The sequence below is a fragment of the Schistocerca cancellata genome, chromosome 2 (genome assembly GCF_023864275.1).
Source record: "Schistocerca cancellata isolate TAMUIC-IGC-003103 chromosome 2, iqSchCanc2.1, whole genome shotgun sequence".
In the NCBI taxonomy this organism is placed as follows: Eukaryota; Metazoa; Arthropoda; class Insecta; order Orthoptera; family Acrididae; genus Schistocerca; species Schistocerca cancellata.
In genome coordinates, this window is record NC_064627.1 from 287,894,156 (window position 1) to 287,906,228 (window position 12,073).

General features: G+C 42.9%; 1 protein-coding gene across 1 annotated transcript in view; it reads right to left on the minus strand.

Moving 5' to 3' along the window:
* Nucleotides 1-11,799, minus strand: part of LOC126153376 (uncharacterized) — a 91,696-nt gene extending 79,897 nt beyond the window's left edge. Inside the window, exon 1 of the mRNA XM_049916067.1 lies at nucleotides 11,624-11,799. Coding sequence (XP_049772024.1) covers nucleotides 11,624-11,799 — 176 coding nt within the window. The remainder of the gene's footprint in view (nucleotides 1-11,623) is intronic.
* Nucleotides 11,800-12,073: the final 274 nt, after the last annotated feature.

Consider the following 12,073-nt stretch of genomic DNA (forward strand, 5'->3'; position numbering starts at 1 on the left):
CACCTCCGCACCCCCACTAGAATATTCTACACCCACGTAGGACGCCTCATCCAGGGACTCCTAAAATGCGTACAAAGTTTTGGAGTAACGCTAAGGAAGGTTGGAGCTTCAGTTCAGTGTTAAGTTCACTACCTCCACAAGTTTCACGCTCACATACAAACTGAGAGAGCTAAATTCTTCTTTGCCTGAGCTACGAGGGTTGTCCAGAAAGTAAGTTCAGATCGATCGTGAAATGGAAACCACTGAGAAAATCTGGTAAAGCTTTGCACAGATGTGTTGGGCAGTGTCTCTAGTACGCCCGTCGATCGTGTCGCGTCGCTCTTTTCGGTTTAGAGTGAACAGTGAATACGTAGAGACGCGTAGGGAAAAGTGTCTCCCGCCAAGTATGAGGGCCTGGTTAGAGATTTCGCCTGTGTCATGCAGCCCACAGAACACAACTGTCGAGCAGTTCTTTGTTCATGCCAATTCTCGGCCGCACACTGCAGGGGCAATGAAGACGCTCCCGCAGCGTTTCTGATGAGAAGTGCTTCACCACCCACAATATAATACGTAACTGGCTCCCCCTGAGCCTCATTCTGCTCACAAGGACAGCTGGCTATGAAGACAAAATTTTTCCACAGACAACGAAGTGCAGACCATTGCAGATAACTGGCTGAAAGCACAGGCGGCTCCTTTCTATGACGAGGATATTGGAAAGTTGATACAACACTACGAGAAAACTCGAAGTTGGAGTGGCGACTATGTAGAGAAGTAGGTGCAAGGTGTACCTAACAAATAAAACGTTTTTGGTTTTCACTGTGGTTTCCATTTCGCTACCATTTTGCTTGCTTCGTCAAAACCGCGCGTTTCACGTGCAAAATAATTTTCTCTGTAAACCAAAGTTTTGAATCGGAGCAATATCGCGTGAAACATGTGTGACGGTTATTAGTGCCACAATAGCAAAACTTAGAAATCATAAGAATGGCACACTATTCTCGTTACCTCGTGTCCTGTTCCCTTCAGTGTAAACGCTTGTTCACAGATACAAGCGAATGGTAGCGATCACTGGGAAAGTATCTGCATATCCTCGTTCGTTTGTGTTCGCTTCCGGTCGCTCGAGCGTAAGCAGGCTTTACATCTCATTGAACTCACACAAATTGACGAACTACTCAGTGTACAAAAGTATTGACATCAGAGTCTTTTGAAAGAGGTTCACTACGTTTTCATTTTAGTTTTATATACAGCAACAATTTTTGAGATGATATACAGCGAGTTTAGGAAAATGCATTTTCTGATAAAGTTACCGAATTGTCGACATTCAAGAAACATTCTTTGTTTGAAATTTAGGCAAGTAATTTTATGAACGAGATCTTAAGAAATGGTTCAAATGGCTCTGAGCACTATGGGACTTAACTTCTGAGGTCATCAGTCCCCTAGAACTTAGAACTACTTAAACCTAACTAACCTAAGGACATCACACACATAAATGCCCGAGGCAGGATTCGAACCTGCGACCGTAGCGGTCCCGCGGTTCCAGACTGTAGCGCCTACAACCGCTCGGCCACTCAGGCCGGCGATATCTTAAGAGCGCACTATATTTTTATCCGCCCAAAACCGAAACTCTATGAGACATCTCTCACAAGAGATAATGTAAGTGGGAAGTGTATTGCTACGTTCGCGTCAGAAGCCAAGTGGTAGCCCGTTTGGTTTCATAAGGAGAAACTAATCGCTAGATTTATAATTATCCTGTTTTTCGTGTTCGGATCACATTTTCTACTTATTTGTAACAAAATTAAAAACTGGTGCGTGTTACTCGAGATAATTCGTCTTACAGGGTTGGAAGAAAAAAAGTTGCAAACAGTGACAGATTTCTTGTATGTGTTAAAGACTAAAGTTCCTCAGATGAACTTCATTCGGACTCAGATGCTGGTAACGGTATTTTCTTATTAATAGTCGAAACTTTGCTACGCACATACTTGAACCACATAGTCACTTTTCTGAATCAGCTTGAACATCTACTTTGTACTGACAATGGGGGAAAAAACCTGAACTGGCATTTCGCTCGTCGCTAACACAGACGTTCGTAGCGACACTGTTACTGTCTTTGTTGAATGACATGATCAGTTCCTCTGCTGAAATAAATGCTAAAAAATCTGTAAATGACTAATGGCTTTCTTCCAGTCTGCAGAGGTGGTTTTTCTAACAGATTTACTGGTGAGCAATCCGACTGCTGAGTAATTTTTATTTTTTTATTGCTGGCAACTTAACCTTTAATCATGGCCCATATCAACTGCAATGGGTTGAAATGACTGCAATAAAGTGGCAGTCAAATGTGAACTGTGGTTTAGGGAGAGGTAATATTTTTAAGATAAACACTTACGAGCGCGCGTGTGTGTTATTTTTTGCTCCTTCCTAGTCTCTCAGCGCCTACTCATATATATTTACGTACAGGGTGCTCTGGGGTTACCGAGCCGAGTGGCTCTTGACTTCTGAATAACTCCAGCTCGTTCCTCGCTGGCGCAATACTTTTTGCAAATAATAAGTGAGGAATTAGGAGTGGCCAAGGAAAAATGTCCGGGTCCACGGCTGCGATATTTATCACTTCAGCGGCACTTGCTCACAGACTCGAGCACAAATCAAACTGAAGCCTTAAAAAAATAAGTGTAATGGATCGAGTGACCGACTGCAGGTAGCGTGCATATGTAGCATGTAAGCGGCACCTGTCTGCAACGTACCGCAGAGGTATAGAAGAAGTTGACACGAACAATTACATATAAGACTATGAACCCGGAAAAACAACCTCAACTTGTAATACGAAAGCAGCCTAAGTTACAGTGCATGCGTGCCGCACGAAATATGGGCTAAAATGGCCCTTGGATATCAAAAACCTTTCATTGTTCCACCTACGAAATGTAAAATTGACGTTTGTGGACATTTTACTCCATAGTTTTGTGAATTTTAAAACCGTCAAATTAAAAATTAAAAAGTGTTTTACATAAGAGTATTCGTTTCGACTTGCCCTGAACCAGTGTCAGTCGGTAGGGCACTTGCCCTCGAAAATGCATGGATCCCGAGTTCGAGTCTCGGTCCGACACATAGTTTTAATGTGCCTGAAAATTTTACCGTGAATTCCATTTCCCGACTTTTCTCACCTTCATTGACTAGAACAAGGGGCTTGACGAAATAAACCGGAATGAACTTTGGGGAACTTTAAGAAACAGAGGGACGGCATCTCGTCTTAAAAGAGCTGTACAAAGTTCATATATCAATAACAAAATACAAATAAAAATAGCGGGTAACAGACATAATACGGGTGAAAGAGGCCAAAGAGCTAAACAGGAGAGTCCCCTTTCACCCACTCTTTTTAATATGGATATCGACGATGTAACCAAAACTTGGTTACTGCCAGCAGAACGTTTTAAAACTAACTATATCAATGTTAGCACATAATTTTTTTGTTGATGACCAAGGGCGTTTTTAGGACACCAGCCCATGCGAGTTGATATCGAAATTGACAAGTAGGTCGTAGAGCATGTGAATATCCTTAAATATTGGAGGTCCAGTTTTAGATATCGGACAAATAGTGAAATACAAAATAAGTTAGCTGTTCAGTATTTCTGAGGAACTATGCGCAGAACGTTGATACTCTAGTGAAGCTCTATATTATTACGGCTATACCAGCACTTCAGTGGATGCGAAACCTGTTCCCTTAAGAAGAGAGATTAAAAGAGAATAGGAGCATAGGGCGTGAACTTCCTTAGATACATGGCTGAATATACGGAGATAAAAAGAGAAATCACGAATTTCGAGCAGACCTGAATATGTGAAACTTAACAGACACAGTTTATTTATTTTATTTAGCGTATGGCTAATACAGACATATCATAAAATTAAATTACATATGCATATACATATAACAGACACAGTAAAACAACATCAGCTTTTTTTGTATTTCTGTTGCACATTTACCGATGCCGAGTGAAACAGTTTGTAAGTTGTTGGATTAAAAGTTCCATTACGATACTAAAAAAGTAACAGATATTTTATATAGTAGTTCTGTCCATCCAATTCAATATACACATTTTTACTGATGCTAGAAAAATACAAAGAGACTAGTTCTTTTCTATTTCACTAAAAACAGTTAAAAGAGCTTAGGAATTACCTGAAATGGTAATGATTTCTTTTATGTTTAGCTGTCGAATATAAGAGTCAAGAATTCATTTCTATTACAGAGGAACTTATTTTACTCGTAAAAGAAAAACAAAATACGAATCACTTCGACGATCACTAGCATAGGATTTTGTTTACAGCACATCCGCAACTTAGCTGCTTGCTGAGACTGAAAGTATCCGCTTCAGTTGTGATGTTTTATTATAAACACGACCGGCTTCGGGAAAATCATATTTCCATCTTAAGGTGTATACATTTTCTTAAACATGGGACGAAATATAGTGTATGCATGGAATTGTAAAAAAGTAACTACCGATGGTAGTTAGCTTACGAACATAACCGAGCAAGTGCGGTCGGGTTAGTCAGTTTAGAAAAGAGGGAACCAGGAGACGGAATCGAAACGTGTGGGGATAATAAACTACGTGAGTGAAAAACCGAGCAAAAATTGAAAGCACTGAAATCGATCAATAGAAAGAGAAACTCACGCAGTCAGCTGCGAGGTGGTTGCATGCCCTGAACGCCAGACTGCACTGTGGAACAGGCGGACGTGACGCAGTGGTGCGAGCGGGAAGCGTGGTGTAAAGCGTAAACTAGCGACCGGTCTGAGTGCCCGGAAAGAAGAACCGTCATTGTTCCGTGCATACTGCACTTACACCATATTTCCTCCCTTGTTTCGGTAAGTTTCTACATCTGAAGTGGGAATATAATGTTCCCGAAATCACGATTGAAACATTTTTATAGATGTTAGCAAAAGTCCAAGGAAAAGAAAGTAATGTCTGAGGTAGTGGGGCATATGGGGTGAAGGGTGAGGGCGCCGAATGATAAAACTATCTGATCAAAAGTATCCGGACAGACCTAAGTGAGGCACAGCCACCAGGTGTTATGAGAGACGGCCATGTCAGTGTAAAATGAGGCGGGGGCCCGGGGGGGGGGGGGGGGGAGGTATTGTGTTGTCAGTAGAGAAGCAGTAACAGCAGAATAGGTAAGACTGGAGAGCTCAGTGACCTCGAACGTGGACTACTCATTGGATGTCGCCTGAGTAACAAATCCATCAGGGACATTTCAGTCGTTCTGATGTTGCCTGACTCCTGGTGAAGTGGAAATGCGGAGGGAGAACCACAACTAAACCAAGAACAAGTAGATCAGTACGCCTTATACAATGACTGTGCATAGAGAGTTAAAAAGAATGGGGTACAATGGTGGAGGAGCTGCTAATGAGCAATACATTTCTGTACTCAGAATTGAGCGACAATTGAAGTGATGTGAAGGGCGATGCCACTGGATAGCGGATGACTGGAGTGATTTCGAGTTATGGGTAGCGCTGTGGCAATCCAATGGAAGGGTTTTGGATTGGCGCACATCTGAGGAACGTTGCATCACGTCATGTGTAGTGTTGCAGTGAATTACAGAGGAGGTGGTGTTTTTCTCATGGTTGGGGTGTCGTCCCTTACTGCTTTTAAACAAACTCCAAGTCAGAAGGGTATGACCACATTTTACAGCATTATGTACTGTGTACAGTAGAGGAACAATTCTGAGACGATGATTGCATCAGCATGACAGTGCGCTCTGTGTGTGAAGCAATGGTTTGTGGACACGACTTATCCTGATATGGACAGGCCTACCCAGAGCTGCGGCATGAGCCCAGTGGAACAACTCTGGGATGAGACAGAACGTCGACTTCGCTCCAGATCCCAGCGCCCACTGCACTATCTTCTCGGGTTTCGGCTCTTGAGGAGGAATGGCCGGCATTTAGACCCCTAACTGAGTCTCCAGCTGAGTCAAGCCATCATACAGGCGAACAATAGTCACACTGCCATATTAATGCCCAGTAATCTGTGTCTGGATACTTCTGATCAGATAGCGTATGTCGGTTGTGTGGAAGAACGTTGTCTAACCAGCCATCTGCGCACACTGGAGGTGTAGGGAAGGTGTAGGAAGTTGAGGCAGCAGGCAGGCCCGAATCTATGAGGAGGGGGGGCGGGGGAGACATAGGTATCTGCCCCAGATGGCAATTTCTGGGCCCCCAAATTCATATTCAGGAAGAAAAAGTCTCGTTTCACAAAGTGCCTCACCGTCCGTCCAGTGCGCGTTGGTCTATCGATTACTCATTGATTTTGAAACGCATCCCAGTTGGTTTTTGAACATTTCGAACACATTCTGATTTTTGAACGAATCATAAATTGATTTTTGGAAGAATCATAAGTTGATTTTTGAATGTGTGCGTAGCATACGTCATGTCTCTGCCACGGGAATCCCGGTCGGATCTACAAATAAAAAACTTTCCCGCAGACAAAAGGGGACGGGGCTATAAGAACTCAGCTGAACAAAACCCAACGGGTGAATGTCAATCGCTGTTTATGTCGTTGATTGGTGTGCAAAGGATCAGCGTTGTTATAATTATTAGCGAATCCCATACATTCAGGCTACCAGAGTGGAAATAGCAGTTGAGAAAGATTACACCTTATCTTCTTGGTACATCCAAGAAAATGAAATTTTGAAAGAAAATTTTCGCCATATTGCTACACTGCCAGTTGCACGCTCCCCAGTTAGTGGCCGCTTTAAATTCTATTCTCGAAATAGCGCGCAAAACGCATTGTACGAAAACGTGATAACGCCTAACCGGAGAATAGATGCGGGGTAACTGAGCTTGTGATTCTCGCAGGGTTAGCCAAGTTAACCAGAGAATGAGGTTTGATGATGGCAGGAATAGTTACGGAATTAGTGATGACAAGATGGTTTTTCAGAACGCTAAAGGAGAAAAAAGGAGACATCGAGAAATTATATGGAAGAATATGAGGATTCCATATTTATATAAAAATTTCGTACTACTACTTTTCGATCTCATGCTTGTCTAACAACCCTACCACAGCAAAGGTCAGACTTTAATAACAATTGTGGTGTTGCTCACGCTGCTAAATACTGCATTTTCGGGCAACAACAGTCATATTATGTGGCAGGCGTCATTAGAGCACAGTTAATAGTCATTTCATGTAATAATGAAAAAACTAGGCACTCATCTTTTTGTGTTTCCCACGCTGGTCTCGTCGTAAAATCATGGCTCAATCGTTGAAAATCTAGGTGGTTATGATTCCAAGCTCGGATGCAAAGAGGCCAAGGTGTTATCCTGCTATATTCAAAAGTTTTGTAGATGCGCTTCACAAAACATTCTTCAAGATTAAACCTTTCAAAGTTAGCACAATGGTGATGTAAAAAAATAATCAGCACTCCGAATTTAAGTTACACTTTCTTTTAATTGCTTTTATTGCAATATCACGTAAACGCAAAACATCACTTCACAATACAAAACATACTTGAAAACATCTCTCTCACAGTCACTGTTAAAGTTCACATTTTATAAGCGGACTACGTTATGCGTCTTTCCAACATGACGTCCAACACTTGGCTTTCTCAAGGTCCGACTCTCTAACAACTCAACAACTAACTAACAATCGCTCACGCGCCCAAAAATCAGAGCCACAAGCACGTCAAAGATCATAGTGACAAAAGAAAGAATACACACAGGAATAACATCACCGCAACACAAACGCATCGATGTATCAAAAATGAAATCATATCCGAATGTTGCCTCAGAAATATGCTAAGTAGTTAACAGAAACACAGCAGAACACTACCGGCATCGAGTGGCCCACGCGAGGCGCCGCAAAGGCCGCGCAACTCAAGTACCATTACACTTGAGAAACTGGAACGTGTGAGTGAAATGTGAAAATATATCTTAACATAAAACTTTTCGTATGTAGTAGGCGTAACAGGCATTTGATATCAGTATTTTGTGAATTATGTTCTGCCGTGTTATTTATATAAATGAAGTAAATAAAAATGACCATTTGTGCCAAAATAGTCTCGCTTATTTATCGTGTGCTACAATCGCTGCAATATTAGAAAGGACTGTTACGTTTTATCTAGCAGACAGTGACAAAGTAGACGTAATCAAATAGAGAAAACACACCAGTCTTGGGTACTATTTATATAAACATCTTTTTCAGTATTAGACAACAACGTTTCGATTTTTCATGTAGCAAAACGTTTGATGAACTTTGACGAGGTAATAAATTCTTTCGCAAAGAAAGGAAAGTACGCCATGTAAAGCCATAGCAAGATTAGAGAGAAAAAATGCCGGGACCTAAGGATTCCAGATAAGTGTACTGTCTTGCTTGTCTCTTGCCTTTACTGGTTTTGTGTTTCCTATACCTAATTTTGTGTCACATAAAAGAGAAAATTATTAGCTAACAGGCAGTAAAGAGTGCAAACTTTCTGAAGAGCCCTTATTCTCCCGGTGACAAATGATGCCTCCCAGTATTAATTGTGAGTTTTTCTTTAAGGGGGGTAGGATGTCAAACGGGCCAAGGGGGAGCAGGAGAGGACCACAGTAAATTTTAATTTCCACTGTCCTGAAAATAGGTTTGATGGCTTCCGTTACAAATATACGTGTTTGAATTCCACAGAGCGAAACGCAGTGACGTGCGACAGAAGAATGCTGTGTGAAGAGTCGTGGCACTGCACTTCGGCACTCTTGAGACCGAGTAACATGTCTTACATTTCCTCGAACATGTAGGTTTTGTACATCAAACTCTTCAGAAAGATGTGCGCAAGGAAACGAACATATTTTTGAGAAATCGATTTTTTTTTAAATTTTTTACGTCATTTCTCAAGCTCTGGAGAGGGGGCGCCACAGTCAAGTTTTTGCCCCGATTCGGAAATATCGTAGCTTCGCGGCTGATAGCAGGCAGTGAATGGCGAGCAGAGCAGACTAGTGTTACAGATTTAGCTATTCACACACATTTAATCAAATATAACCGTGATGATGATAATGCTTGGCAATGTTTGCCTACAAGATAAAGAACGCAACCTGTAACACTAGATTGCGTACTCACAGCAGTTCTGCTTTGCCATTTTTGGTACGACTTGGAAAGAGAGAAAAATTAATGTATGATCGCCGATGCGTAGGTTCTCGATTGTGTTCAGGACACGTAAGGTTTGATTACGCGAAGGTGGTTTCGTGACTAACCTTTCACCTAAAATGCCTTCACGCAATCAGAATCTTCGATGAAAATACCTAAGGGACCTATAGGAATAATAAAGAAATGGAAATGAATGCAAAAAAGTGAAATTTTATAAAAAGTTATCAAACTGGAAATTGAACACATTAATGTCCTCCCGAATACAATCGAGATACGGCGATGAAGAGCAAACCTGTAACAAAGCTTACATACATTGAAAAATCATGGTGAGTTTAAAGAAAAGAATAAGCAGAGATTTTCTGTAAAGTGAAGCATCTGTAGCTCACAAATTAATTAAACCTATAATTAGCTGTAATTGATGTTTGAACAAATTAGGAACCACTAATCTTATAACGAAGTGGGTTACGTTGTATAATTATCATTATTATTATTATTATTGAAATAATTTTTTTAAAAAAAGACGTGAAACATCAATATATTCTCATAGAACAAAGGCGTTAAACTAATAGACATTAACAAATATACAGTGAATACAAAACTTACATTTTTATGTTCCTCTCGTACATGGAGCAGTTCAACAATCGCTGCTTTTGTCAGTCCGAGATTTCTTAAAAATTAAATCTTCTGGCGTGCGCATAAGTATTTTTTAGCGTCACGCGGTTTACCACAGCTTTTTGCTTGGTGATTTACATCGTTTTTGACACTAAATAAAATATAACTTGAAGCGGTGCTACACAACACGTCTTAACACGTCGGTGACCAAATGTAAAAAGGTAATGAAGTCTTTAGAACATTTCTTAATAAATGATGAATTGTTCTTTCAGATGTTTCGCAGCTTATTGCTATCGAGCGCTGTGGCAATGATTTAAATATCTGCGCCCAGCGGGTCATAGTGTTTATTTGAAATATTTTAACGCAGGACGCGCGTCTTGGTTTAGGCGCACATTATAAAGTGTTTTGTCGGATTACACATGCGCTGATGATGTTTAATATCTTTACAAACAACAGCCCGATGGCTGTTCCTCTGTTTTATGACAAATACACTACTGGCCATTAAAATTGCTACACCATGAAGATAACGAGCTACAGATGCGAAATTTAACCGACAGGAAGAAGATGCTATGATACGCTAATGATTAGCTTTTCAGAGCATTCACACAAGGTTGGCGCCGGTGGCGACACCTACAACGTGCTGACATGACGAAAGTTTCCTAATGATTTCTCATATACAAACAGCAGTTCACCAGCGTTACCTGGTGAAACGTTGTTGTGATGCCTCGTGTAAGGAGGAGAAATGCGTACTATCACGTTTCCGACTTTCATAAAGGTCGGATTGTAGCCTATCGCGATTGAGGTTTATCGTATCGCGACGTTGATGCTCGCGTTGGTCGAGATCCAATAACTGTTCGCAGAATATGGAATCGGTGGGTTCACGAGGGTAATACGGAACGCCGTGCTGGATCCCAACGGCCTCGTATCACTAGCAGTCGAGATGTCAGGCATCTCATCCGCATGGCAGTAACGGATCGTGCAGCCACGTCTCGATCCCTGAGTCAACAGATGGGGACGTTTGCAAGACAACAACCATCAGCACGAACAGTTCGACGGCGTCTGCAGGAGCATAGCCTATCATCTCGGAGACCATGGCTGCGGTTACCCTTGACGCTGCATCACAGACAGGAGCGCCTGCGATGGTGTACTCAACGACAAACCTCGGTGCACGAATGGCAAAACGTCATTTTTTTGGATGAGTCCAGATTCTGTTTACAGCATCATGATGGTCGCATCCGTGTTTGGCGACATCGCAGTGAACGCACATTGGAAGCGTGTATTCGTCACCGCCATACTGGCGTATCACCCGGCGTGATGGTACGGGGTGCCATTGGTTACACGTCTCAGTCACCTCTTGTTCGCATTGACGGCACTTTGAACAGTGGCCGTTACATTTCAGATGTATTACGACCCGTGGCTCTACCCTTCATTCGTTCCCAGCGAAACCCTACATTTCAGCAGGATAATTCACGACCGCATGTTGCAGGTCCTGTACGGGCCTTTCTGAATACAGAAAATGTTTGACTGCTGCCCTGGCCAGCACATTCTCCAGATCTCTCACCAACTGAAAACGTCTGTTCAATGGTGGCCGAGCAACTAGCTCGTCACAATACACCAGTGACTACTCTTGATGAACTGTGGTATGGTGTTTAAGCTGCATGGGCAGCTGTACCTGTACACGCCATCCAAGCTCTGTTTGACTCAATGCCCCGGCGTATCAAGGCCGTTACAATGGCCAGAGGTGGTTGTTCTGGGTACTGATTTCTCAGGATCTATGCACCCAGATTGCGTGAAACTGTAATCACATGTCAGTTCTAGTACAATATATTTGTCCAACGAATACCGGTTTATCATCTGCATTTCCTCTTTGTGTAGCAATTTTAAAGCCAGTAGCGTATCTCATTTTGAAAGTATCTGAAATGCAGTAATATTACAAGACTCACGAGTAGGCAGAGTCGGAGCGCGGCCGCGGCAGCAGCAGCTGCAGGCAGCAGTCTGGTCGGCGGTCCCGCGTCCAGAGGTGCGTCGCGTTGGACAGCACGGCGGGGCTGGCGGCCAGGCAGGGCGGCGCCGGCTCCCGCTGCAGGTAGGGCGCCACCGCGGCGGAGCGCAGCTCCATGGCGGGCAGCTCGCAGCCGGGGGTGGACACCAGCAGGCGGCGCCGCCAGCCGGACTCTGCGGGCGGGAGCCGCGGTCAGGGGGTGGCGGGCGAGGAAGAGGTCACACATGATATGTTGCGAACCATGGATGGAGGGTATCAGACGGATGCCATATTCCCTGACTTCCGGAAAGCGTTTGACTCGGTGCCCCACTGCAGACTCCTAACTAAGGTACGAGTATATGGGATTGGTTCCCAAATATGTGAGTGGCTCAACGACTTCTACATCTACATC